At 62.3% G+C, this 27,651-nt stretch overlaps 4 protein-coding genes across 5 annotated transcripts; 2 read left to right on the forward strand and 2 right to left on the reverse strand.

The window, feature by feature from the left end:
* Window positions 1–5,252: 5,252 nt before the first annotated feature.
* PYCR3 (pyrroline-5-carboxylate reductase 3) lies at window positions 5,253–9,598 on the reverse strand. Its single transcript, XM_059672473.1, has 6 exons — window positions 9,442–9,598; window positions 7,929–7,993; window positions 7,154–7,333; window positions 6,729–6,941; window positions 6,384–6,476; window positions 5,253–6,241 (listed from the first exon to the last, which is right to left on the reverse strand). The coding sequence occupies exons 1-6, from the start codon at window positions 9,539–9,541 to the stop codon at window positions 6,059–6,061; spliced, it is 834 nt and encodes a 277-aa protein (XP_059528456.1). The 5' UTR covers window positions 9,542–9,598; the 3' UTR covers window positions 5,253–6,058.
* A 1,806-nt stretch (window positions 9,599–11,404) lies between these two features.
* GFUS (GDP-L-fucose synthase) lies at window positions 11,405–15,985 on the reverse strand. 2 transcript variants are annotated; one of them, XM_059672476.1, is made up of 11 exons: window positions 15,831–15,985; window positions 14,973–15,128; window positions 14,566–14,680; window positions 13,482–13,610; window positions 13,340–13,413; window positions 12,995–13,128; window positions 12,824–12,888; window positions 12,444–12,510; window positions 12,274–12,353; window positions 12,043–12,142; window positions 11,405–11,773 (listed from the first exon to the last, which is right to left on the reverse strand). In XM_059672476.1, the coding sequence occupies exons 2-11, from the start codon at window positions 15,116–15,118 to the stop codon at window positions 11,718–11,720; spliced, it is 966 nt and encodes a 321-aa protein (XP_059528459.1). In that variant the 5' UTR covers window positions 15,119–15,128; window positions 15,831–15,985; the 3' UTR covers window positions 11,405–11,717. The 2 variants fall into 2 exon arrangements, with proteins under 2 accessions (XP_059528459.1, XP_059528457.1); XM_059672474.1 differs by having other exon boundaries at window positions 15,783–15,882.
* On the forward strand, window positions 15,117–17,181 carry LOC132220144 (splicing factor 3B subunit 4-like). The gene is made up of 3 exons (XM_059673072.1): window positions 15,117–15,143; window positions 16,015–16,369; window positions 16,568–17,181. Exons 1-3 carry the CDS (start codon window positions 15,117–15,119, stop codon window positions 16,951–16,953), a joined length of 768 nt encoding a protein of 255 aa, XP_059529055.1. The 3' UTR covers window positions 16,954–17,181.
* A 1,829-nt stretch (window positions 17,182–19,010) lies between these two features.
* ZNF623 (zinc finger protein 623) lies at window positions 19,011–27,277 on the forward strand. Its single transcript, XM_059672393.1, has 2 exons — window positions 19,011–19,305; window positions 23,581–27,277. Exon 2 carries the CDS (start codon window positions 23,678–23,680, stop codon window positions 25,157–25,159), a length of 1,482 nt encoding a protein of 493 aa, XP_059528376.1. The 5' UTR covers window positions 19,011–19,305; window positions 23,581–23,677; the 3' UTR covers window positions 25,160–27,277.
* Window positions 27,278–27,651: the final 374 nt, after the last annotated feature.

Consider the following 27,651-nt stretch of genomic DNA (forward strand, 5'->3'; position numbering starts at 1 on the left):
GCGAGACAAAAGGGAGGGCCGCAGCCAGCCCCGCCCCCAGCGCCGCGCCCCGCCCCGCCCGGCGCGGCCGGCCGGCCCGGCTTCTGGCTCCCGAGCCCCCTCCGCCGCCTCCATGTACCCCACGGGCCCTCTGGCTGGCCCGGCCCCGCGCCGTGGCCGCCACGCCCAGCCCGGGCGCCCCGCGCAGACGCCGCGGCCTCCCGCCCCCGCTCCGGCCCCCGCCGCGCGGCCCCGCGTGGCCGTGAAGATGGCCTTCCGAAAGGCCTACTCCATCAAGGACAAGCTGCAGGCCATCGAGCGCGTCAAGGGCGGCGAGCGGCAGGCCAGCGTGTGCCGCGACTTCGGCGTGCCCGGCGGCACGCTGCGGGGCTGGCTCAAGGACGAGCCGAAGCTCCGCTGGTTCCTGGAGCAGCTGGGCGGCGAGGTGGGCACGCAGCGCAAGAAGATGCGCCTGGCCAACGAGGAGGAGATCGACCGCGCCGTGTACGCGTGGTTCCTGGCGCTGCGCCAGCACGGCGTGCCGCTGTCGGGGCCGCTCATCCAGGCGCAGGCCGAGGCCTTCGCGCGCCAGATCTACGGGCCCGAGTGCACCTTCAAGGCGAGCCACGGCTGGTTCTGGCGCTGGCAGAAGCGCCACGGCATCTCCAGCCAGCGCATCTACGGCGAGGCCGAGCCCCCCGCCGCCGGACCCGCCCTCGGCCCGCCGGTCAAGCAGGAGACCCCGCCGCCCCCGGGCGCTGCCCCCCTGCCCGGCCGCTGCCCGGCCCCGCCGGCCCCGCCGCCCCCAGCGGAGGGCGGCTACGGTGATGAGCAGATCTACAACGCCAACGTCACCGGCCTCTACTGGAAGCTGCTTCCGGAGCAAGCTGCCCCCCTGGGCGCGGGGGACTGCGGCCGGCGACGGCGGGGCGACCGGGTGACCGTGCTGCTGGCCGCTAACCTGACTGGCAGCCACAAGCTGAAGCCGCTAGTCATCGGGCAGCTGCCGGACCCGCCCAGCCTGCGGCACCACAACCAGGACAAGTTCCCGGCCTCCTACCGCTACAGCCCCGACGCCTGGCTCAGTCGCCCGCTGCTGCGGGGCTGGTTCTTCGAGGAGTTCGTGCCCGGCGTCAGGCGCTACCTGCGCCGCAGCTGCCTGCAGCAGAGGGCGGTGCTGCTCGTCGCGCACCCGCCCAGCCCGAGCCCGGCCGCCCGGGTGCCCGCCCTGGAGGAGAGCGAGGAGACTCCCCGGCGGTTCCGGCCTGAGCCTCTCGGCCCCGCGGAGGAGCTGCAGACCCCCGACGGGGCCGTGCGAGTGCTGTTCCTGTCCAAGGACAGCGGCCGGGCGCTCATCCCGGCGCCGCTGGAGCAGGGCGTGGTGGCTGCGTTCAAGCAGCTGTACAAGCGGGAGCTGCTCCGCCTGGCCGTGTCCTGCGCCGGCGGCTCCCCGCTGGACTTCGTGCGCAGCTTCATGCTCAAGGACATGCTCTACCTGGCCGGCCTCTCCTGGGACCTGGTGCAGGCCGGCAGCATCGAACGGTGCTGGCTGCTGGGCTTGCGAGCTGCCTTCGAGCCTCAGCCAGGGGAGTGCACTGGGCAGCGTGCCGGGCAGGCGGAGGCGCCCGAGCACAGCAGGGTGCTCAGCGACCTCACCCACCTGGCAGCCCTGGCCTACAAGCGCCTGGCACCTGAGGAGGTGGCCGAGTGGCTGCACCTGGACGACGATGGGGGGCTGCCTGAGCGCTGCAGAGAGGAGGCAGGCCCTGGCCGGCCCCCTGCACTGGCCCCTGTGGCCCCTCTGTCCCTTGGCAGTCTACCTTCTGTCATGGAGGGAGGGGAAAAGGACGCGGCCGCCATGCCCACTGCTGGGGAGGCCGTGCGGGGTCTGGAGACAGCTCTCCGGTGGCTGGAGAGCCAGGACCCGCGGGAGGTGGGGCCCCTGAACCTGGTGCAGCTGCGCTGCCTGATCAGCACAGCCAGGAGGCTGGGGGGCATTGGGCCCTCCCTCCCCAGCAGCCCCTGACGGGGTGTGACAAGCCAGGCCTATTGCCCCAGGGGCCTCTGTCCTGTCGCACCTGGAGGAGGGGCACAATCCCCTCTGCCCTTCCCGGAGTGGCCACCCCATGGCTGGGGGTTACGGGATCCCAGCCCCCACAGGCTTGGGGGCTGTTGGTGAAGGGTTGTGCTGCTCACTGGTCCCCAGTCTCCTGGAGGAGCTGGAAGAGAGGCCCCTGCTCCGGCTCCCCCTGTGGGAGCCGGGAGGTCTGCGGCTCAGCCAGGACCCCTTCCAGCACACTGGCTGGCACTCACCAGGGCACCTGTCAGCACAGCACAGCTCACGGTTCCTGCCCTGGCCACCAGGACCCAGGCCTCCCCCATGGCCCGTCAGCTTGCACTGGACAAGGAACGGCCTGGCCCGGCTGTCCACCCTGAGCCTCTGTGCTGTGGGTTCCTGTGCCACAGCCACAGCCACGCTTCTCAGTGGGGAGGCACGACCCCAGGGTTTTATCACATTAAGGCCATTTTCACAGATACTTGGGGGCAGGGGTGGTCTCGGCCCGCAGCCTGGCTCCAGCCTCGCTCGGGTCTGGGAGACGGTGCCAGCACGCAGGCCTCCTAACGTTCTGGATGCAGCAGGAGCATCTGTTCCACTCTGACTTCTAATTTTCCTGAGAAAATACATTCTCCGAGCAGCTCTCTTGTTCCGTGGGGTTGGCATGCAACTGGATCTGGGCCCTGGTGACCTGACCAATGACTGGACAAGCTCGCTGGACTCTCCCAGCAGCCACAGCCTACTTTGTTCAGGCCCAGGGCCCAAGGCCACTCACCCACCCACCGACCGGAACAGGGAACAGGCTCCTGGCAGCCCTACGGGGCCACCCTGCAGTGCCTTAGCCCTCAGGCGCCTCCCCTTGCTGGCACCTGGACTTCTGGGTGGCGGTGTAAAGCTTCCTGCGTTTCAGCCCAGCTCTTACAGGGTCCGCTGCCCTGTCCACTCGATTCAGATCCCTGTCCCTCCTGAGAGCTGCTTTGCAGAGGCGCTGCGGGTCCTGGCCCCACGTCATCCTGGTGGCCAGAGGCTGCAGACGGGTGTTGGTGGAATGGCTGCTCTGGGGTGGCCGCTAGAGGGCGCCCAGAGCAGATTTCACACAAGTCAAAGACCATGAACTTAGGACTCCCCCAATGCACACACACCTCAAATCTGAAAGTGAGGGAGGGTGTGGAGAATGGGAGCAGGGGAAGGGCGGCCGCCCCTGCCAGCTGTGGAGCCTGCACACCTAGGCGGCCTCTGCAGTCAGACCCGCCCCCCAGGAGCCCTGCCTGTTACAGACTCTGACCAGATGGGCAACAGGCGAGGGTGCACGAGGTTCCAGGCAGCCTCTGGCCCAGGCTCCCAGCCCTTGCAGCCCTCATGGGCCTGTGCAGGGTGTGCTGGCGTCCATGAGGCCATGTCAGATTTCTTGCATGGGAGCCAAGGCTGCACCCCAAGAGGAGGCTGGGGCCTGTCTGGAGGCCAAGTGGGCACTGGGTACAGCGAGGCTGGTTCACACTGGCCTGGGGCCTGAGAAGCTAGTTTGAGTGCCAAGTGGGGGTCGGAGGCTGTGGCTTTGCTGAACAGGGGACACCCTCATGAGGCCTGTAAAGGTGTCCCCTCCAAAATGGAGGCATGGGGGGTGCCTTGGGGTGGAGGCTGCTGGTGCCCGGCCGTGGTTCTGGCATGCCCCGGGCCCATCCTGGTGCTGCTGGTTCAGTCACGTCTCCCTGGGCTAAGCTCCGTGTGAAGTCCTAGGGCACCTGCCAGAGGCTGCCTGTGGGGGACCCGAGTTTGTCTGCAGCAAAAGCTGAAATGAACCCCAGGTTGTGGCCTCATCCACAGCCTGCCCCTCACTGTATCTGCTGGGCCCGAGGGCATCTGAGCTTGTCACCTGGTTTGTGATGACCTGAGAGTGAGGCAGGGTTTGGGGTGATCTGCTCGAATCCCTCATCCATGGTCTGCAAGCGGGAAACCTGCCTGGAGGATCACACGCTCCCCGCCTGGCACAGGGGCCCTGCAGCCTGGAAGGCGCGGGGACAAAGCCATCAGCCCCTCCTGTTCACCATCCTTGACAAGGCACTGCTCTCCACACAGCAGCCCTGGGTCAGGGTCAGGGTCAGCATGGGAGACCCCCTCCATGCGTTCGGCAGTGGCAGGGGAGGTGTGTGCACCGGCTTCTGCTGAAAGCACCCCTGACCCATGTGGCTTTTGGGGGTGAGGCCAGGCTGCAACAGTCGGGGGGAGGGGCACTGCTTGCCTAAGGGGCTCCATGCTTGGGAAGTGGCCCTCCAGACGTCAGCAGATGAACTACCTGAATGAAGTGGGAGAAGGGGAGGGCCTCAAGCTGGGAGGCCCATCACCCAGGGGCCCCAGCCTATTGGCCCACATGCAGGAGGGGGCTGGCGAGAAGAGCCCAGGTGGGAGCAGGGTCCCGGCAGCTTGGCCCTTGGTAAGGGTGCCCCCGGGTGAGCCTGGCTCTGGTGCTGTATCCCTGAGGGTGCTGTGGGCAGCCTGCTCTGAGGGGCACGTTCACACCTAGCCTCGCTGAAGGCGGAGTTCACCTGCTCAGATGAGCCCAGTGGATTTTGTAATAAAGGCTGAACTGCCAACTTCACACACATCCCTATTCTAAAGTCTTATTTGTGTAGCTCTGACCGAGTGCTTGAGTCTAAAACACCTCATATGGCCCAGCCACTGTGGCTCAGTGGATGAGTGTTGACCTATGAGCCAGGAGGTTAGGGTTGGAGTCCTGGTCAGGCACATGCCCGCGGGCATGCAGGAGGCAGCCAATCAACGATTCTCATCCTTGATGTTTCTACCTCTCCCTTACTCTCTGAAATCAATAAAAAATATATTTAAAAAACACCACCTCACATGCTGAAAAGTGGGAGGGTATAAAAACGGGACAACACAGAACAACACGGAACAAGGAAACCATCACATGCACCAGTTTCTTCGGGAAGCCACGTTAGCTGTGGGACACGCGAAGAGACCTGGCCGGCCAGGGGCTGCGCTGCGACCCTGCCCCCCTTGAATCCACGTGTCCTCCAGGTGGCTGGGGCTCACCACGGACCTCATTCAGGGCGTGGCTGCTGGGCCGAGCCCACCCTGGGCCCCAGGACTGTGAGGCGATGCGTGGCTGGGTGCTGGGGGTGACGGCGGGAGTCACTCACCGCTGCCAGGCCCAGGGATTTGGCTTTCCCGCCTCCTGCTAAGTACCGGCCACTCGGTGCTACAGGACAGCGACTTTATTCCCACCTCACAGTAGAGAAAGCCCTCCTCTGCGAAATGGACTCTGGCAGACCCTCCGACCAGAGGCAGGAACGGTGGAGGAGGGACCGCCTGGGGCGGCCTGGATGGCGGGTGGCTGCTGTGTAGGGCCCCAGCGCCCTCCAGGTGACTCCCTGGTAGGTGGCAGCGGGAACCGGGTGGAAGCCAGGGGAGCGCCAGCCTCTGGGGCCTCGGTGAGCCTTGGGGACAGAGCCGCGGGCCACCCCCACCAAAGGCCCCACAGCCCGACAGTCTGTTCGGGGACATGGGGAGGGCCAGGACCTGCAGCCAGAGGCCTGGGACCCTCAGGACTTGACGGAGAAGGCTCACCAGAGACAGCGACACCTGCCCCTTGCCAGGAGCCTGGGGTCTCCGGGAGGGCCATGCCAGCTGAAGCCAGGGTGTGGTCCCCACTGGCCAAGGCCCATCCTTCCAACCCTGATGCTGCCCTTCCCCCACAAGGCCCCCTCAAGGCCCCAGGCCACCCCACTAACAGGACAGACTGGCTTCACTCGGGGAGCAGGTCTCGTGCAGATCCTATGTCCCCACCCCCCCAAGCTCTCCTGTGCCCCCAAGTGGCAGGCCACGGGCCGACCAGCACCACAGTGCTCAGGCCTCGGAGCTACGGCCCCTGGATGGTGGCCAGGTGATGGACGCTCAGGGTCCCTCCGGTCCTGCCCCTCGCATTCCCCCGTGAGGCCCCAGGGGTCAGAGAACCAGTCCTCAGGGAGGGGCTGGGAGAGGACATGCGGGCAGGGCTGCTCTGGGACCCTACTTCCTGCTGAGCTCCTTGGCCCGGCAGGTGGCGGCCTCCACGGCGCTCATGGTGGCTGCCCGCAGCCCGCCCTGCTCCAGGGCGTGAAGGCCATGAATGGTGGTGCCGCCCGGCGTGCACACGTCCGTCCGCAGCTGGGCCGGGTGCTGCCCCTCCTGCAGCAGCATCTTGGCTGTCCCCTGGGAGGAGCACGGGGGGTGGTGACGGGGGACAGAGGAACCCCTCTCCCTCCCCGCCCTGTGCAGCTTTGCCACGCGTCCCCTCTGCTCCGGGAGGCCCCCAGGCTCACCCCTTTCCCTGGTCCCCGGGCCAGTCACTCACCAGCAGGGTCTGGGCGGCGATGCGGTGAGCCAGGCCACTGGGCATGCCCATCTTGATGGCGCCTTCAGCCAGGGCCTCAGAGAACACGCACACCTGTGGGGGCGGCGGGGTCAGAGCCAAGGCTCCCCTGGGCGCAGCCCCCGCGGGAAAAGGCTCGGACCTTCAGGAGCCGGCCCAGGCACCGGCCACAGGGCAGGGCCCAGAGCTGAGGCCAGGAGGGCAGTGACTTGGGGGAGCCGGGCTCATGGGCAGCAGGGACCACGCCGTCGCATCTGAGGGTAGGAGCGGCCACAGGGACTTGGCTGATGGCTGGCCTGGGGGCGGGGGGGGACAGGTAACACTCACGAAGGCCACTCCACTGCCACTGAGGCCCGTGTGGACATCCACCTGGGCCTCAGGCACCTCCTCGCACTGCCCGCAGGCCTGCAGCAGACTCCGCAGGAGCTCGACCTCGCTGCTCCCCGCGTGGCGGCCCCGGGCCAGCACCATGGCCCCCTCCTGGACCACGCAGGGCAGGTTGGGGGAGACCCGCAGCACCCGCGTGTGTGGAGGAAGCAGCTGGCCAGAGAGAGGCTGTGGTCAGAGCCAGGCCACACCCAGCCAGCTCCCTCCCACTTCCCTGGTGTGGCGCCAGCAGGAACCCTAACCCCAGGCCCCGTGGCCGCCTGGCCGTTCTGCAGGCTGGCTGCCACCTGTCCCCCCATGCTGAGCCCAGGCTGGCGCTGGTCTGAGGTCACAGCCTCATCGCCCTCCTCCCATGGGCCACTCACCTCCTCCAGGGAGCTAAGAGGAACTCCGGCAGCCACAGACACCAGGACGTGCTCGGCGGTGACCACAGGGGCCACCTCGGCCAGGACGGCGGGCAAGATGTGGGGCTTGGTGGCAAAGAAGACGAGGGAACAGCTCTGAAGCACCTCCTGGTTGGAATGGGTGGTCTGGCAGCCCAGAGCCTGTGCCAGGATGCAGGGGCCAGGACGGGGTAAGTGGGCACCTGCCTGGCCCTCGGCCCTTCTGGCTGGAGGCCACCCTGCACTCCCCTGGTTCCCGTGGGTCTTTCCCGTGGCAAATGCCTGCACCACCCCACGCCCAATGCCGCGGGCTCGCCCAGGCCACCCCCTCTTGCTCAGGACCCAACCCTGAGCCTCACAGACTCCCTGATGGCAGCACCTCTGCGAGCTCTCCAACCTGTGAGTGCCCACCACCATCCCTGCCCACCCCAGCATAGGCATGCGTGCACATACACACGTGCACAGTCACACATGTGCACATACACACGTGCACAGTCACACATGTGCACATACACACGCGCACACGCACACAAGCGCACAAACCCACAGCCCTTTACTCTGCCGTGGCCCTCCACAACCTGGACTTTCCTCCTAGCCTTTGACCTCCGCTTCCCCAGCCCAGCCTAGCCAGCCTCACACCTTAGCTACGTAGGCAGGACTTCCCTGGCCTCAAGAAGTGTCTCAGAGGGGCAGGAGCCAAGAGCCCCCCGGGTCCCTGGAAGGAGCCTCAGTTCAGAAGAGCTGGGCCCCGGCTCACCCGGAAGTGACAGAGGTTCCTGTCCGTTGGTGCACTGGCCAGCACGTGCTGGGCTTCCACTTTCCCTGGAGAGGAAGCGAAGGGCTGGTGTTATTGAGGGGGCGGGGGCGGGGCCAGGGAGGGGCGGAGCCGGCCTGGCTGCCCCTTCCTGAAGATGGCCCTTGGCTGGCCTGAGACTGTCCAAGAACCCAGGGCTCAGCAGAGGTGCTCCGTGCAGCCGGGCCCAGGCAAGCAGGCGACTGAGTTCTACACGGCAGTCACGGCCACTCGTGCTGCTGCGTCCAGAGGCCCTGCCGGCCACGGGGGCAGAGCTGGCCTCATCCTGTGAGGACACAGATCCCAGGGGCCTCTGCCTCCAGGGACTGGGAGCGTGGAGAGGAGGGGGACCTGATGGTGGTGAGGCCCAGTGGGGGTGGGGCTCCCCTGGGAGAGGGTAAAGCACCCGTGTGTGTGGAGGACGGGCCTAGGGAGGTCTAACGGGAGGGCAGAAGTGCACCCCAAACTTGAGCCCGTGATGTCCACTGTGCTCAACACGGAACCGGCCCGGCCCTGGAGGCAGGAGATACTGATGGTCTCCACAGGTAAAACGCCGAGACTCGCATAAACTGTTCTGTGACTGGTTTTGACCCTCTGGCCTTCAGTATACGCGAAAGGCAGAACGCCAGCCATTCTCCCCAGGACAAGGCTTCTAGTTACTGCGAAGCAGCGAACCAGTGTCTGCAGAGGGGATGACCTGGCCCCCAGCGTCCTCAGGGCAGAGGCAGAGGAATCCTGCGGGTCGCGGGGAGGGAGCTGGTGCAAACCGGAAAGAGAATCGGGGCTCAGGGAGGTTAAGCCACCCGACCAAGGCCAGGGAGCCGGCGCGAGAGCCCGGACTCGGCCAGCGCTGCCCCGGAAAGGACACTCGCTCCGGGTGCGTAACTACATGTCCAGTCGCCACGGGAGCGCGGAGGACCGCCCGGGAGGTTAACTGAACCCCCACGTAGGGTCCCTCCAATACATAACTCATAAGATACGTTACTTTTCCTTCGTTTGAGCCAAACCTTGCAAACCCGGAGGATATTTTATTCTCTACACTCAGAGCTTCTCAACTCGGCCCCGCCACCCGGGTGCTCTCTGGCCGCGCGGGTGGCTCCTGTGGGGACAGCGACTCCGCCTGGGCCCCCGCCGCCTGCACCGGACCCACCTGGGACCCCAGCCCCGCCGCCCGCACCCGCTCCACCCTGAGACCCCAGCACCCGCCGCCCGCACCGGACCCACCTGGGACCACAACCCCGCCGCCCGCACCCGCTCCACCCTGAGACCCCAGCCCCCGCCGCCCGCACCGGACCCACCTGGGACCCCAGACCCGCGGCCCGCACCCGCTCCACCCTGGGACCCCAGCGTGCAGACCCCTGGCTGCTAGGCTCCGCCGGAGGTTCTGCCGGATCCATCCCCGCGGGCAGGTGAGCTCGGCCAGACAGGCTCGTCCCGCCCACACCAGCCCGGCGCCGGACGTCCCCGCGCGCCCCACCTGCTCGGATGAGGCCCTGCGCGATGGCCTCCGCCATGCGGCCCGCACCCACGAAGCCCACGCGCCGAGAGGTCGGTTTCGCAGCCGCCACCGCCGCCATCACGCTGACCGGGCTCCCCAGGCCACGCCCCGTCTCGCCCCATCCCGCCAATGGGCTACGCCGTCCCGCCCCTTCCTCGTCATTGGCTCTCGGGACCTCACGCTCCGCCCCCTCCCGTCGGGCTCTGCGCTCCACAGCTTGTGGAGCAGTGGGTCCCGCCCCTTCTCCGCTCATTGGTCGGAGGGTTTGACGTCAGACATCCGGTGGGCGTGGCGTGGGCGGGACGCGTCCCGGGGCCGAGCTGGCGGCGCCCGGAGTCGTCGGGCGTGGAGCGCGGCTGGCGGGAGCCCGGTCCCAGCAGGAGAGCGGCGGCAAGCCGGGCCCATCCGGGCGGGTGTGTGCAGAGCAGGTCCTGGCTTTCCAAAGGGGGGGTCTCCCCCGACCTGCCCCGGAGGTCGGTGCCCCGGGGCGTGCCCAGTGGTGTCCCTCGTGGGGACGCTGCGGACGGAGCCCGGAGCCGCTGATGGATGGTCGCCGGGCAGCGGGGAGGCAGGAGAGCTCGGGGTCCCAGGAGTGCCCGGCGGCAGGGCCCGTGGTAGAGGCCGACCAGGGCCGGGGCGGGCGCGGGGAAGGAAGGCGGGAGGTCCGCGATGGCAGCTGGTGCGGCTCTTTGCTGCTCAGCCTGATCCACTCGTCGTTGTCCCTGCAGAGTGTGGCCTGGGGCCGCTCTGGTCGGGATGGGGCCACACAGAGCGGACCTGACACCGGGCGGCTGAACCTCGGCCTGAGCACCCGCGTTCTGCGCGCATTGTCTGGGCAGACGGCGCCTCTATGTAAACACACACACAACCAGGAGCTCAGGACACACAACTGCTCCCGTTCTGCCGGTGTGTCCAGGCCTCTGCTCGGTCTGGCCTCCTTCCCACTGTCCTCACCTGGCGGATCCCGCTCCAGCTCAGGCGCCACCCGCCCTGAATCCCACAGGGGAGCCCAGAGGTTACACTGGAGGGTCCTGGAGCTCCAAGTGTTTGCAGACAAGCAAACGGATCGCTACAATCCCGCACGGCAGGGTGGGCGCCCAGAAGGGAAGGACCACGGCTGAGACCACGGGGAGGCACTGACATGGGAGGGGCTCCCGGACCAGCCGTGGGGAGGCCCCTGGGATAGATGCCTGGGCTTGCCTGGGTGGTGGCAAATTCAGTGGGAAGTCAGTGGGGCCTGGGGAGAGAGGTGGGCTCCTGGGCCTGGCACTGTGAGACAGCCAATACCGAGTAACGGACGAAGGAAGGAGTGGAGGAGGCAGACGCCTCTGGGTCGGAGCAGAGCTAGGTGAAGGTGGCACCGGGCACGGCAGAGAGGGGCCCTGACAAGAGGGTGGGTGCCTGGGTCCTGGGCAAGGCAGTCCAGCCACCAGCTTTGGAGCTGGGTGCGCCAGGGCCCACACCAGTGCCAGCTGGCTGGCCGAGGCAATCTGTCTGCACTTTGCCCGGCTCCTATTGAGAATGGGAGGCCCAGGCACTCACCTCGGTGACACCTGTTACTGTTCATGGAATAAGCTGCCGCCTGAGGGCGGGAGGGAGGCTGAGCCACCCAATCACCATCCTCCCCTCGGCCTGTCCAAATCCAGCCCCAGCCTCTTTCCCCAAAGCCCTTGGGAACTCAGGTCACCAGGCCTGCTCGTGGCCAGGGGTCCAGCAGGGAGCGCCCAGCCTGTCTCACCCCTGTGTCCTGCCTGCTTCCTGCCCACACACGGGCCTCTCCATGTCTCCACCTCCTCCGCCACCCCAGGCGCGGTTGGCGGCCGTGGCCCAGCACCTCTCAGGGGCTGGGCAGTCAGTAGGGGTGGCGGGTCCTGGGGCTGGCCAGGCTCGAGCAGGCAGTGCCTGGGATGGGGGACAGCTGGCACAGAGTGGCTGGGGCCGGGCCTGTGAAATGCACTTTATTGGCTCCCAGGAGAACAAGATCAGAAGTGGACACACGCAGGACCTGGGCACTGGACCTGAGGAGCAAGGTGCGGGGCCTGGCCAGGCCTCGGTTTCCCTGAGGAACGACGTGAATGCTGCCTCCACTGGACAGCTGCCTGGAGCCTCCCTGGGGGAGGGGTGGCATGTGGGCCGAGTTGCTGGGCAGTGCCCTTGACTCCCGGCGGGGTCTGAGGGTGCTGCCCCTGGGCTCTGCCAGCTGAGCAGCCGCGGGGTCTGGGGGCAGGGGCGCCGGGCCACCACCAGCTCACGGCTCACTTCCGCGCCTGCTGGTAGTTGTCACTGAACCAGGCACAGGTCTCCTTCACAGCTGCAGGGGAGGTGAGGGCGGCAGGTGAGGGCAGGGCTGCACGGAGCTCCAAGGGAGGCAGGGTGGGTGGGTCCCCAGCCTCAAAGGGTAGTCACCCCCGTTTCCTGCTGCCTGATGAGGGTTTGAAGACCAAACCTGCCAGGCGTCCACCCCTGGCTGGAGTAGGAAGCTGAGACCTCCGGCCGGGCAGTGGTCGCCCAGAGCCAGGAAGGAGAGGCAGGGGGTCTTGAGGGACGGGGGCGGAGGAGCCGTGAGGGGCAGGGGCTCACCCTGCTTGAAGGGCGTGAACCGGAAGTCGGGCAGGTAGGCCCGCAGCTTGCCGTTACTGGCCGTCTTCTTAAACTGCCCGTCCGACTTGGTTGTATCAAACTGGGAGCCTGGTCAAGGCCATAGCAGAAGGGGCAGCCCCGCCCCCAGCCTGCCCTTGAACCTCCCCCGCCTTTCCCGGGAGGCTCTGCCCTCCAGCTCCCAGGGTGAGCCCCATCCGCTTGTCAGGATACGGTGACCTCCCCGTGGAAGTCCATGGCCTCCACCACGGCCTCGGCAGCCTCCTGGATGGAGACTTCATCCTCCTCGCCCACTGCAGGGAGCACGGCCGAGGCCAGGTCAGCCTCCGCTGCCTGGGCCCCGCCCCCGCCCCCACGCCGAGCCCGCCGCTGCAGGTGCCCACCTGACAGGATGATGGGCTCCACCTCATTGTACTCCCGCAGGACCCAGAGGAAGAGCCGGGCCAGGTCCTAGTCAGCCAGGCAGGGTCAAAGGCCACAAGTCACGGCCACATGGGGCCCAGTCACCTCTCCCAACAGCCCGGCTAAGACCGGAGCCCTCCCTTGGGGCAGCCCTTGGCCGGCTCATCCCCCACGGGTGCAGTCCTCTCTCCCGCTGAGCTCAGCGCTGCACCCAGCAAACCCATGGGGCTCAGCGAGGACCAGTGGCTGCTCCTCCAGGTGTCAGCCAGGCCTCCCCCCCAGGAACCCCCCCCCCCGCCCCCGCCAGCGAGGCCGGCCTGGGCGATGCTCTGGGGACAGCTGTGTGCCCTCCAGCACGAACCAGTGAGTAGATGAACTGCCTCCGGGGCTTCCCGGTACCCCACACCGTCAGGGCGGAGCCGCTGCCTGCAATTCGGGGAGGGGCGTGTCAGGGGGGCAGACAGCGCACACCTCCCCCAGCTGAGCCCCAGGGGCCCATCGGAGGGCGGGGCCTGGGGCAGCAGGCACTCACACTTAGCCAGGTGCACCTTGTGGATCAGGCCGGGCAGCACGTGGCCGTCCTCGATGTTGAAGTTGTCGTGGGGCCCAAAGACGTTGGTGGGGATGACGGCGGTGAAGGTGCAGCCGTGCTGCTGGAAGTAGGCCCTGCAGAGCACAGCGTCCCTCCGGCCCTGCTCTCCGCGGCTCACCCCGCCCCGCCCCGCCCCGCCCCGGCCTCCTTGCGATGGAATAACCAGAGGCCAGCAGAGGAGGGAGAGGAGGCCTGGGAGCCCCACGGGTGACCCACTGGGCCCCCCACCCTCGGGCCCTCTCCCCCATTCCTGGCGGGCCCCAGCTGGGCGGGTGGTGGGAGGACCTGTTCTGCACGTCGATCATCCTCTTGGCGTAGGAGTAGCCAAAGTTGCTGCTGTGCGGCGGCCCGTTGTGGATCTGGGGGGTGGGGGTGGGGTTAGAGGCCGCTGCTTCCAGGCCCCGCCCCGCCCCGCCAGCAGTCTCACCATGGTCTCGTCGATAGGGTAGGTGGTCTTGTCAGGGAAGATGCAGGTGGACAGGCAGGACACCACCTTGCGAGCTCCCACCTCGAAGGCCGAGTGCAGGACGTTGTCGTTGATGTGCACATTTTTCCTCTGGGGGTGGAGGGGGGCAGGTTCAGGCCCCTCCAGGCAGGACCCCAACCCCTGCGTGCTCCTCCAGGGACAGAAGTGGGGACACACCCTGGCTCCTCCAACGGGGGCGGTGCCTGAGCCTGCTTGTCCTGCTGCCCCTCAGTCTGACATCCTGAGCTGGCGGTCCCACTCCCAGGCTGTGGGAGGGGCCTGGAGGAGAGGACCCCACCCCTCAGCTCAGGACCCGGCCCCAGCTCCGGGGGCTGCTCAGGGCAGGGGCAGAAGGAGCTCACCGGCCCAATCTCACCGACCCAGAGGCGCGCACCCGCTCTCCTGCCCAGGAGCAGTGAAGCCTTCGCTGTCCCCACCCTCCCAGGGCCCCACCTGCCCCCTGGAAATTGGACATGAGGTGGCCCAGCTTTCGGACTGGCCTGGGGAGAAGGGAGGGAGGGTGGCTAGGCTGCAGAGAAGGCTGTGTCTGGAAGGAGGGCCCTGGCCGACAGGGGCCCCGGGCAGAATCTGGTTGGAGCTTCTGCCATCCTAGTGCCGGCCGGGGGCTGACCACACCAAGGCCAGCGCGCAGGCGCAGCCTGACAGCGCCCCATCCTCCTCCTGCCCCTTACAGCACGCCCCATCCCCCCAAGAGCACATGGCACAGACCCGAGCCCAGCTCACACAGCTGCACGCGGCGGGCCGGCCCGGTGCAGCTGGACCAAGAGGTCCCGGAGCAGGAGCACCTGGAAGCGCAAGTGGCCGGAACCAGCCCGAGCCCCACAGCGGAGGCTGGCTTCCTTCAGCCCCCCGCCTGCTGGGCAGCTCCGCGGCTTTTTCTATTCGGCCAAGTGCCCCCAGACCCACCTGCATGCCCTCCGCCCACAGGCTGTGCCCAGCCCTGACCATGCGTGTGGGAAGCCAGCCAGGAAGCTCCCAGAAGCCGGCTCCTGGCTCCCGTGCTCCCCCGCGGCCCTTCACTCACCCAGAAGTCCAGGTTGTATTTAATGTTCCGGAACAGGCCCCCCACCATGGCAGCAAGATGGACGACGTGGGTGGGCCGGACCTTTTCGAACAGGGCTCGGGTCTGTGCAGCATCCCTGGGGAGAGCCGGGCTGTCAGCGGTCCCTTGAAGGCCGAGGGGACCAGCCCCTGGGGTTGCGGAACTGGAGATGGGGCTGGGCAGGGCCCCTGGCGGGATGGGCTGCCCGAAGATAAGGCGGTCAGTTCAGGCCCTGCTGCTATGAGGGTGTGGGAGCATGTTTGCCTAGGAGCAGAGCTGTGCACACCCAGGCCACGCCTGCCACCTGGCGGGGAGGTTGCAGACACGAGGCCTCCAGAGCTGTTGGAGAGGGCCTGGGGGGTGGGTGCGCCAGGGATGGGCCCACTCACGTGAGATCGGCGTCCTTGGAGGAGACGAACACCCAGTCCTCGCCTGGCATCCTGGCCCCGTCTGCTACCACCTTCTGGATGGCTCTGCCCACCAGCCCAGAGCCCCCTGTCACTAGGATCCGCATGGACCCCTGGGGCTCACCCATGGCGCTGCACCTGCACAGCCAAAGGGTGTGAGGCTGAGGCCATCGTGCTTCCATCGGACCGAGCCCTAGGCTCCTGGGATGCTGCTGTTTAGGGTCATCTGTCCAAAGGCTGGCCCAGGACGCTGCCCCCAGGAGGGGAGAGACCCAGCTGGTTCGAGTCATCCCTCCTCCCCTCCCAGCCACAGAGCCCGTCCCCCGTTCCACCTGTCCCAGGCCTCGGGGCACCGCCACCCCCCCGCGTACCCTATCTTGGGGCCTGGAAATCGGCTTGAGTCCCTACTGGAAGGCCTGAGCCCGCTGCAGGGCCCCCTGCCCAGCCCCGACAGGAGGGGTCCTGCCCAGACACCCGCTGCTGCTCCCGCCCGCAGAGGCAGTCCAGCAGCAGGCCTGTGGGGAGACCCCACGCGTCCAGCCCCGACCGCTCCCTCGGATCCCTCCTCAGGCCCAGGGCCACCTACAGCCGCGGGTTCCCTCCCACGCCCCAGGCCCTTGCTGGCCCCACCACAGGCACCTGGGAGCCAGGCCCCCTCCCGGGTCCCCAGGACCCTCCCACGGCCGGGATACCCGCCAGCGCCCTCGGGTCCCGCCCACGCCCCCGGGGCCCCAGCACCCCTCGGGCTCCCGGCAGTCGGGGAGCGCCCAGGCCCGGCGCGCGACGTCTCACCCTCCCTCGGTGTTCAAGGGGTCTCCCCTGCACCCCACGCCACCTCACCTGCCCCGCTGCCAGCTGGCTACTTCCGGCCCTGGCGGTGTCCAGCCGCGCGCCAGAGCCAGGTGGAGGGGCGGGGCGCGCGGTGCTCCCGGGGCATGCGGGGACTTGGAGTCCTCCCCGGGCGCACAGGCGCTCCGTGAAGAGCGGAAACTGCGGGAACCGCGCAGCAGCCTGGGAAATGTAGTTCTCGCCGGGTCTGCATCCGCGGGGCGGGTCCTGGGGAGCTGATCCCGGCGCGGTGGCCTCCGGGCGCTCGGGCCACCACCGCCGGGGCGCGGGACGCGACCCAGCTGGGGAGGCTCGGAACCCGAATGAGGAGGAGCGGCAGTTACTGCTGGAGAAGCCGAGGCGCGCCGTCTGGGACTGGCCGCTGGTGGCTGCCGCAGAGCCGGCCGGACTGCGGGGCAGGGTCCGCGACGGGTGTGGAGCCCACGGCCTACCCGGCTACCGACCGGGTCCAGCGGGCGCCCACGGTGGTCCCGCCTTGGTCCGGGAGCTGCGACCCCAATGGCCTGAGCTCGGCCAAGAAACTCCAGCCAGTGAGTGGGAGGGTGGGGGGCAATAGGGGGGGATAAGGACACATATGTAATGCCTTAATCCATAAAGAAAAAAAAGAAAGAAACTCCAGCCAAGCTGACCCATTCCACGCGCGGTGGGCGGGTCCCCTACCGGCCCGCCCACATCCTAGGCTCAGGCCACGCCCCCTTTCCCTGTCCCATGCTGGGGCTGCCCCACAGGCCCCGCCCCTCGACTCCGTCCCTGGACTCCGCCTTCCCCGCCCGTGCGCTCAGTCTACGCCCCACACCACCTCAGGCCCCGCCCCCTCAAATGCACGCGCTCAGGCCCGCCCCTGCGCCGGCTTTCGACTCCGCCTCCGCTCAAGCCCCGCCCCACACCATCTCAGGCCCCGCCCCCTCACATGCACGCGCTCAGGCCCGCCCCTGCGCCGGCCTTCGACTCCGCCTCCCGCTCAAGCCCCGCCCACGCCATCTCAGGCCCCGCCTCCATCGCGGGCAGCGCTGGGGGCCTAGCTGTCTTCCGTTACCTGCCCTGGCTCACCGGGATGCTTGCTTACGGCACAGAGTTGTTCAGATTTGAGAATCTTGTCACGAATTCCTTTTAAAGCTACGCACGGATCTTCTTCAGTTATTTGCTCAATTTTGTTTAATATCGAGGCGTTTAGCTTACTACTTCTCTTACCTCCCCGTTTTTTTTCTATCAACACGCAACCATTCTTCTTATACTGGTAAATAATTGACTTTGCCGTATGGTTTTTAATACTGGCGATGGCAGCTTATTCATTTACCGTTCTACCATCTTCGTAACATTTTATTAAAACCTTTTATTTATCGTGGCTGGTGCGATCGTATGTCGGTAGATTACTGCGTCGGACAACGGGCTTCTGATCCGGATCCCTCCATTTCCGACGATGCGTGTTGCATTCCTCGGAGGATGCGTGTTGCCAATGACCTTCCAGAGCCTGGCTCAGTGTTTGATGTTGTATCCATTTTCAGGGTCTGAAAAAAACATTCAAGATTTATGTAAAACTACCTTAATGGAATCAAAGTATGTAAAAAGCCTATTAACGTTATCACAAAGTTAGGTTCAGAGAAAAATGAAAACATGTTGCGATGCACTATCTTTTTCGTTGTTGTGAACACTGCATAAGAAACTACGGAGAATTGAAGCAGTTCTACCTTTCCCAGACGCATACTCCCTAGACTGGATTCAGTTGTGCACATGTACATATTAACATTTAACTTACCTTGGTATCATACCATTTATAGGAAAGTAATTTTTTGTAAGTACTTTGTGATTTGAAGTTACAGTGGCTCACCAATTGAAAGAAAACTGTTTACAATATAATATAAAATTAATAAACGTATATGTATCAATTGATCACCTATCGAATGCCAGTCAACACGACTGGCTTTATGCATGCCTTAACTATGAATACAATCACAAAAAAAGTGACTTTATTGTTTTATTTTACTCTATTTTCACCCCAAAGTGAATTTGCTTTGCAAAGGATGAATTTGCTTTGCAAAACGGTGATTTTTTTTCCGGTTAATCTTCACCTGAGGATATTTTCCCATTGGTTTTTAGGGAGAGTGGAAGAGAGAGGGAAAGACAGAGAGAAAAGTTGATGTGAGAGAAACACATGGATTGGTTGACTCCTGAACGAGCCCCCACCAAGGACTGGAGTGGGGAGGAGCCTGCAACCAAGATAATCGAACCCGGGACCCTCTGGTCCGCAGGCCGACGCTCTATCCATGGAGTCATCCGGCTAAAGCTGCAAGAGGTGCATTTGATTTGCGAAGGGTGTCCTGCTTCCAGGACTTGAGCAGCAGACATGCAGCTCAGGGAGGAGAAAAGACAGATGAGTGAGCAGTGGCATCCTTCCCGGCGAGCAAGCTGATTCTGCACAAGGAAGCAGCCGGTGGTCGTAGAGAGGACGGTCCCTTGTCTTGCTTCATGTCTATTGCGATCATCCTGCAGGAGCAGGGTAGACGCCACCCAAAACGTGGTTCTGACGTCGGCGTGTGACGGCACACACACACACACACGCGCGCGCGCGCGCACACATGCACACACACATGCACGCACGCGCGCGCGCGCGTACACACACACACATACGCACAGTGTTTGAAGAAAATGTCCTGCTGAAATAAGGAGGCTTTTCTGGACGCAGCAGGACGGGCCTCTGAACATGGCTCGAGAGGGCCCAAAAAGCGAACTGGTTTGGGGTTTGGATGGCGGGGCCAGAAGGGGGAACGGCCAGGCTTTCGCATCAGCTCGCCCAGGCGCGTGGTCCCGGGAGCGGGAGAGCAAGGCTGGAGAGCCACCAGCGTCTGCGGCCCAACGCGGTTCTCAACCTGTGGGTCGCGACCCCTTTGGCGGTCGAACGACCCTTTCACAGGGGTCGCCTAAGACCATCCTGCATATCAGATATTTACATGACGATTCATAACAGTGGCAACGTTATAGTTATGAAGTAGCAACGAAAATAATGTTATGGTTGGGTCACAACATGAGGAGCTGTATTTAAAGGGCCAGAAGGTTGAGAACCGCTGGAACGGAGCCCATTCCCTCTTCACGCCGCAGCTCAGGCGTCGGAGGCGCGCTGAGAGGAGGGGCCCGGCGTCAGCGTCGGCGCCGACAGCTCACGGGAGACGAGACCCCGTCTACACGGGGGCAGCCACGCTCCCGGGGCGCAGATGCTGAAGGACGCTCAGCACCGGGTCCCGCCGCGCCCCCTGCCCGCCTCCCTCCGTCCTCGCCCACCCCGCGCCCGGCCGGAAGCCCCGACCACCGAGAGGCCGCCTAGAGCAGAACCGGAAGTCCAGGGGCGGGGCCTGGTCTAACTTCCGATCGCGAGTGCGGGACGCCTTGCGGGCTTTGTCGCTGGTCCTGCGAGGTGGGCGGCCCGGGTTCGCTGCGGGGCGCGCGCTGTCCTCTCGCCGCCGGGCACCGGGTGAGTGGCGCGCTCGGGGCGGGCGGCGGGCCCCGCACGGGGGTCCCGGAGCCTGGGCCTCGGGAGCCGGTTTCTCGGCTGCCGACCCGACCGGCCCGTGGCCCAGCTCCTCTCCCTAAGGGGCGGCCTGCGGGTGGGTGCCGGGTCCGGGACTCTCGCCGGCCGCGGGCCTCTCGCCTCCTTCCCTCCGCGGCGGCCGGGGCCAGGGGCGGGGACGGGTGTGCGGAGCCTGCGGCGCCCTGAGCGGCCTCCCCTCCCGACCCGGCGAGCTCCAGGCGGTGCTGGAAGCGGCGGGGCCCGAGACCCTTGTGCGGGAGATGCCGAGCCGGGCCCGGGTGCGCGGGAGGGTGAGGGACGGTATGGTCCCCGCTGGGGCCCGGGAGCATCGGAGCATCGCCGGGTGGGGAGAGGGGTGGCCGCAGGCGCCTTCCGAGGGCTCCCTTTCCCTGTCTTCTCTGCTGTCAGGACCGCCCCCCCCCACACACACACACACGGGCTGCATGACGGTCGTGGGGTCCGGGAGCCCCCCCACCACCACCCGCAGCTCCTCTCCCCCCAGGAGGCCCGTGGCGGTGAATGGCAGGCAGCAGCGGCCAGAGGTGCCGGCCTCCCCGCGTTTTCAGGCATAACTCGCTGCTCTCCCTGTCACAGCTGCAATGTTGTAAGAGCGTCTTTTCTTTCTTTTCTAAATGTTTTTATTGATTTCAGAAAGGAAGGGAGAGAGAGATAGAAACCAATGATGAGAGAGAATCACTGATGGGCTGCCTCCTGCACGCCCCACCCTGGGATCAGCCCGCAACCCGAGCAGCACGTGCCCTGACCCTGACCGGGAATCAACCGTGACCTCCCGGTTCCTAGTCGATGCTCACCCGCGAGCCCCCGGCCGGGCGAGGGTGAGAGGATCTTGATCCTGGCGGAAGCCCCAGCATCGCTTTCAGAGAAGTTGGAGCAGGGGTTGCTCTGTTTTCTTACACGCGGCCCCAGTCCCTCTCGGAGCGCCGGGATGGGTCCCTGACTCCGGGGACGGCCTCGGGGATGAGAGGGAGGCGGCAGCGCCCCGGAGGCCCAGGCAGCGTGTGAGCAGGAGGTGAGGAGGTGGCAGGGTGGTCAGGGAGCAGCTGACCGCTGACAGGCGGTGCCTCGAATGCAGTTCAGGGAGCTGTCCGGCCTGTGCGGTGCTGCCTGGGGCCCGGAGGACGGCAGGTGCAAGGACACTGGGCGTGTGAGCAAAGAAGGGTGTTGGCGTCCTGGGCAGAGGCCTGGGAGCAGCGGCTGAACGGCTGTGGGGTGGGGAGGGGAGGGGGCGGCACCAGCAGTCGGGGTGGCCTTAAGGAAGCCACCTTCTGAGCTGCGGTGAGAAGGATGGTTGTGAGAACCAGGGAAGCGCACACCACTGCACAGGTCCCTCCTCTCGCAGTGGCCGGAGCACAGGTTGATGGCAGTGGCTGCTCATCAGGTTTGCAGGGGTGTTGGAGAGAGTGCAGGTCCGTTGCGAAGGACTGTGCCTGGTTCAGGTTCCAGGGGCACCCCTCTCGCCCCAGTTCTGAACCCGTGAGGCAGGTGAAGAGTGACACGTTACGGTGCTGCTGGCCACCGGCTGGGATGGAGCGGCGCTGAGCTCCCAGGCTGAGTGCCAGTGAGGCTCTCCTGCCCTCTCCTTGGGGGGCTGCCCCCCCCCCCCCCCGTGCTGCAGGCTGGTACGAGAAGAGCTGTCCCGGGGAGGAGGAGGGACTGTGCCTGGAGGTGCTCCCACGCCTTTCAGTCGCGACCTCTGCACCTCAGGGAACACCGTCCTCAGGACACAGGCATGCGGGGACCAGTGCTCCTCCAGCACCTCATCTGCCCGGGGACTCAGTGCAGGACGCGTCCGGGTGTCTACGGGAGGAGCTCGATGCCAGGGCACAGGTGGCGAGGTCCCAGGTGGGCGGGCATGGTGTGAGCCCGTCCTTCTTTCTTTTTCTCTTCTTTTCTTTTCTTTCTTTTTAAAATTATCTTTTTATTGATTTCAGAGAGGAAGGGAAAGGGAGAGAGAGATAGAAACATTAAAGATGAGAGTGAATCGTTAATTAGCTGCCTCCTGCACGCCCCCTACTGGGGATCGAGCCCACAACCCAGGCATGTGCCCTTGACCAGAATTGAACCCAGGACCCTTCAGTCCGCAGGCCAGTGCTCTATCCACTGAGCCAAACCAGCCAGGGCTCATCTTTATTTTTAAAAATTGTGTGTAGGTGAGTGGATGACTTTAAGGAGAGGTCTGGGTAAATGTGTATAAACAGTTAACAGCACTTACCTGTTGAACTGCTGAAGGTTTACCAAGTTAGTGGGCCTTTAAGGAAAAAAACATCTCTGTGACCGCCACAGGGCTGTGGTCTACAGGCTGCGTCACGGCTACGCCGAGTGGCCACGGCTGCAGGAAGCGGTGTTGCCAGACCCGTTGGCACATCGTGTGCCCAGCGTCTCAGCGTTGTCGGTTGGTGGTGTGCGTGGCCTCCAGCGGTCAGGTAGCCTGTGAGCCTGTTTTAGTGTGGGTTCAAGTTGCTGTAACAGATTCAGAACTAGTGTTTCCAGTAGGAAACTTGATTTCTCAGGTTCCTCCGCACAGGCAGGCGCTGGCTGTGCCCCTCGCCCTCCCAGAGCCTGGCTGCTGGGCCCCATCCACATGTCCCGTGGGGAGGGAGACAGGCCATGTGCCGTTCCTGTCTCCCTGCTGCACCTCCGTCACAGGGTCACACCCAGCCTCAGGGGACTCTGGGAAATGTAGTCATTGGCTGGGTGGCCATGTGCCTACAAAAATCTCAAGTGCTGCCCTGGCTGGTTTAGCTCAATGGATAGAGAATTGGCCTGTGGACCAAAGGGTCCCAGATTTGATTGTAGTCAAGGGCACATACCTCAGTTGCAGGCTCCTCCCTGGTCAGGGCCCTCGTCAGGGCTCGTGCAGGAGGCAACCAATCGATGTGCTTCTCTCACATCGATATTTCTGTCTTTCCCTCCTTCTTCCACTCTCTGTAAAAGTCAATGGAGCCTTAGCCGATTTGGCTCAGTGGATAGAGCATCGGCCTGCAGACTGTCCAAAATCAGTTCCAGTCAAGGGCACATCCCTCTCCCTCTGAAATCAATAAAAATATATATTGATTTCAAAGGAAGCAGGGATGCTGGGCAGTCTTCAGTCCCTGCTGCAGTTTAGCCCACTGGCCACCCTTCATCCCAGCCAGGCTCCCTGGTGGCACAGGGTGGCTCCCACAGTTGCAGTCGCAGGCATGTGTTCGACTGTCTCCTGACTGTGATGCTTTGGATGTTGCCAACAAAGTTGGAATCATCTAAACAGTCCAGCTGCCTAATTCTAAATATAAATATTTTACACTGTAAAGAGCATGTAGAGAGCTCAGTCCTGGCTGGTGTGACTTGGTGGTTTGGAGCAATGGCCCACACACCAAAAGGTTGAGGGTTTGATTCCCAGTCCAGGCATGTACCTGGGTTGCAGGTTTGATCCCTGGCCCTAGTTGGGTGTGTGGGGAGGCAACCAATCAATGTCTCTCCCATCAATGTTTCTCTTTTTGTCGTCCGCCCCCCCCGCCCCCCCATCCACTCTCTTAAAAAAAAGAATGGAAAAAGGTATCCTCGGGTGAAGATTAACAACAAAAAAGAATGTAGATAGCTCGGCAGCGATGCCTTCATAGACAGGAAGCAAGTGGAATTCAGCCCGAGCAGGTTTCCCCGTGCAGGTCTGATAGAGGACGAAAGGGCAGGGCGTCGGGGTTGATGTGCGAGAGAATGGTTTTACACTTGATCTTGGCCCAAAGTGCCGAAAGTCTGAGAAGCGATGCACGGAAAGGGTTTTAATATATAACCAGAATGAATGTGTACCACACTGACATGGGTTCTCAGCTGGTGAGGAGGGAATGTTTTGCTCTTCACCTGCCTCACTGGTTCAGAACTGGGAGGACGTGAAGGAATGAGGGACATCAAAGAGGTGGTAAGATTATTCTATTTGTGTCTTTGGAAATACATCTTGATTTTGGTAGTTCAAGCCCTACCCCTACCCATTGGCCACCCAACCGTCTGTCCTCTGGGGTTGGATGGTGGAGCCCCAAAGAAGCCTTCCCAAGTGGGAAGCTATTTGGGGTGAGACAAGTGTGTGGGGGATGTGCATTGGGTCAAGAGTGCGAGCAGAGGACACACTTTCCTCTCGGTAGATGTGTGTTTCAGCCCCACCCGCTCCAGCAGATTCCCGTCTATTAATGAGGTGGAAGATGATCTTACTCTGTTTTATTTCAGATTCTGATGTAGGAACTGGTGATGAGAAGGTGCCTCTGGAGTCTGCATTTCTGAGAATGGAAATCCGCACAGGACACTGTCAGAAACACGCACAGTGATGGAGACCCCTGCCCCTGAGTCTGGGGGGGTCTCTGCACCAGGATTAGGAGGGCTGTTGGGAAATCTGGAAGGGCAGAGCCCCCTGTCTCGGGAGGGAGGTCGCAAGCCGGTGACAGTTACTCACTGGAAGATCCAAACAGGAGAGGCAGTCCAGGTGGGAAGTGCATGCAGAGGCAGCCCTGTTCTGAGCTCAGACCTCCTCATCCTTCAGAGAGAGCTTATGGAAGGGGAAGCCCACCCATGTGGGACTTGTGGCCAAAGCTTCCCATTTATTGCGGACCTAGTTCGACATCAGATTTCTCACACTGGGGAGAAACCTTACAGATGTGACCAGTGTGGGAAAGCCTTCAGCCAGAGCTCCCACCTTGTTGAGCACCAGAGTGTTCACACCGGAGAACGACTCTATGTGTGCAATGCTTGTGGGAAAGACTTCACTCACTATGCAGATCTCATTGAGCATCAGAGAGCGCACGCAGGAGAAAAGCCGTTCAAGTGCGCTCAGTGTGGGAAAGGCTTCTGTCACAGCTCAGACCTGATTCGACACCAGCGCGTCCATACCCGGGAGAGACCTTTTGAATGCAAAGAATGTGGGAAAGGCTTTAGTCAGAGTTCGCTACTCATTCGACATCAAAGGATTCACACAGGAGAAAGGCCCTATGAGTGTAATGAATGCGGGAAATCCTTCATTAGGAGCTCAAGCCTCATTCGACATTATCAGATCCACACAGAAGTGAAACAGTATGAATGTAAGGAATGTGGAAAGGCCTTCCGTCATCGCTCAGACCTCATCGAACATCAGAGAATTCACACTGGAGAGAGGCCCTTTGAATGTAATGAGTGTGGCAAAGCCTTCATCAGGAGCTCAAAGCTTATCCAGCATCAGAGGATCCACACTGGAGAGAGGCCTTATGTTTGCAACGAGTGTGGGAAGCGCTTCAGCCAGACGTCAAACTTTACTCAGCATCAGAGAATTCACACTGGAGAGAAACTCTACGAATGTAATGAATGTGGGAAAGCTTTCTTCCTGAGTTCATACCTTATTCGACACCAGAAAATTCACACTGGAGAGAGGGTATACGAATGCAAGGAGTGTGGCAAAGCTTTTCTCCAGAAAGCTCATCTCACAGAACATCAGAAAATCCACACGGGGGACAGGCCCTTTGAATGTAAGGACTGTGGGAAAGCCTTCATCCAGAGCTCCAAGCTGCTTCTACACCAGATCATTCATACTGGAGAAAAGCCCTATGTGTGTAGTTACTGTGGAAAAGGGTTTATTCAGAGGTCAAACTTCCTTCAACACCAGAAAATTCACACTGAGGAGAAACTGTACGATTGTAGTCAATATGGGAAAGATTTCCACTCTAACCCGAACTTTAAAAATAATCAAGGTCTTACTCAAGAGGGGCTTCCCTTGAGTAAGACCCCTGCACATGTGGGTGAGAAATCTGTAAGTCAAGGGGGTCACACAGATGACTTATAATTATTCTCCAGGTCCGTGATGTTTGCAAACAGTGGCATGAGTGTTGTGGCTCATGTGCCTTTGGACATGTCAGCATTTCCGAGAGTCACGGCTGGGGCTGCTTTAGGAGTGGGTTGCCACCTGCGTGTGCAGCCATGCTGGACTGACCTCGGCCAGGAACCTGTGTCCTGGGGAGAGCTACCTGAAGACCGCTGCCTGAGCTGGAACAGTGGGGGCCAGGAGCTAGGTCTCTAGATGTTCCTGCCCAATTATAGCTCGCCCCCGGGTTAAGTCCCCTTAGAGAATGATGTGCCCACTCTTAAACAGCTGATGGAGCAATTTAGATTGATCAGCAGGCAGTCGGAGAACTGGGGGGGCTTCCCTGTGTCCTTGGGCACATCCTGAGCTCCCTCCCTGCAGCCTAAGGTCTTTTGCTTCCTGGAGCCTCGTCTCCCACCTCCTCACTCAGTGTTGCAGCAGCACTAACCGACGTTCCTCGGATCCAGGCTGTCCCTGCACCCTGGCCTCCGTCCTTGTTCAAACGCTCTCCCTCTCCTCCCCGGCTACTCATCATGAGTAAAGACCACCCAGGCATCGTGTCGGGCTCAGCCTCTTCCACTGCTGGGCCTCTGTCGTCTTCTCACCCTGTTACTGCACTTACTTTGATACATAAGAATTGTGTCTTTATATATGTCTCATTATTGCACTGCTGATTCTTTGTGGACACAGTTCTATCTGACTGATTTGTGTCCCTGGTGTCTGGCGCAGGACAATAAAGAAAGCCCACCCCATACCTGTGTAAGTGGTGCCTCTCCAGCTTTGTCCCTTTTTGCTGCTATTTTAAAACGCTTGGATTTTGTCCTTGCTTTGTAAAGTGTAACCTGCTGGGCTGCTGGGAATACCTTCCGAGCCCAGTCCATTTCTGCTCGTCCTCAAGCCGGGAGTCACAGGTGGTGGCCAGTGTAAGCCCGTGCCCTCAGGTTGCTGCTGAGCTCAACCATGGCCATGCCCGGCCTCGGAGCACTGCTGCACTTAGTTGTCTGTGCATCTTTCTGGCTCGCTCCAGGACAGAGTCCCAGCACATGACCTGACTTCCGCCTCTGAGCAGTCCAGGCCTGAACTCAACTCTTCTCTCTCTTCTACTCGCTGGCTCCTTCTGTCGATGACTTGAAAATGTTTTGACCTGTAAGGACCAGTGGTAAGTCCTGGGAAAACATGAGAAAGACACATGGAACCTGAGGCCATTCCAGGTTTCTAGGGAAGCCAGGTCATGGCACAATGAGCAGCGTGTGGAAACACACATTCCTGGCTGTGCAGGAGCAAACGCAGGAGGTGGCTGACATCGCCTTTGACCTGGTCCACGGAGATGAGATGTTTGTCAGAAGATGGAATGAAGGAATTCGAGCAGAAGTAGGGAGTTGCATGGAGCTGTTCAGAAGCAGGCGTGTTTATTACGCAACAGATAACTGGCTAGTGAAGCCATTAGTAGTTGCCTCTGAATTTCCTTTATCTAAACGTTAACCAAAACACCCACTTGTGAAATTGGGTAAGTTCTTGGGTTTTTCTGCCCATGAAGTCATATTTTGAGTTAACAAATTTCAGCAATCCCAGAAGCCCCAAGGGAGTAAGCAATTTTAAAAGGGCTGCAGAACTCTCTGGAGAACTTGCCATCTGAAGTGCAGACACTGGTATGACCAGGTCATTTTAATCAACATTGTTGCGGTCCAGTTTCCACGCAGTGAAAACACCTATTTCAGGTGTGGTTTTAACGTACCCCTGTGTCACCACCGTCATAACCAGGAAGCAACATTTCTATTGCCCAAAATGTTCCCTTTGGCTGTTCCTCAGTTAATCCCACCCCAGCCCCAAACATCCACTGTTGGTCGGTGTAATAAGGTTGCTTATTCTAGGACTTGATAGGAGTGGTGCACAGGGTATGTACTCGTGTGTGTCTAACTCCTTTTCATTTTGGCATGTTTTAAAAGACAACCCAGCGTAGTTTCTAGCTGCAGTAGCTCTTCTCTTTGCTGAGTCATGTTTGATTGTATAAACCATCATTTATTATTCATCCGTTAGAAATTTGAATTTCCAGCTTGGACTGTTAAGAATAAAACTGTGATGAACATTTGTGTACAAGTATTCGGAAATGCCTCTTTATTTCTCTTGGGTGAGTGACTAGGAATTGCTGTTATAACTGTTTTTAACTTGATAAAAAGTCGCCATTCCCAGCCAGTGTGACTCGGTCGGTTGGCCCGTTCTTCCTACACCAAAAGGTGGCTGGGTTGACTGAGGGCAACTGGGACTCATTCCTGCCCTCGCACCTCTCCCCTCCCCACCCAAAAAAAAAGGTGGCTGGGTTGAGTCCAGTTGGGGCACATACCCAGATGGTGGGCTCGGTCCCCAGTTGGAGTGTGTGTGGGAGACAGCCAGTCAATGCATCACTTTCACATTGATGTTTCTCCTCCTCCCTTTCTCTAAAAAAATCAATAAAAGCATGTGCTTGGGTGACTTAA

Source organism: Myotis daubentonii, chromosome 17 (genome assembly GCF_963259705.1).
Source record: "Myotis daubentonii chromosome 17, mMyoDau2.1, whole genome shotgun sequence".
NCBI lineage: Eukaryota > Metazoa > Chordata > Mammalia > Chiroptera > Vespertilionidae > Myotis > Myotis daubentonii.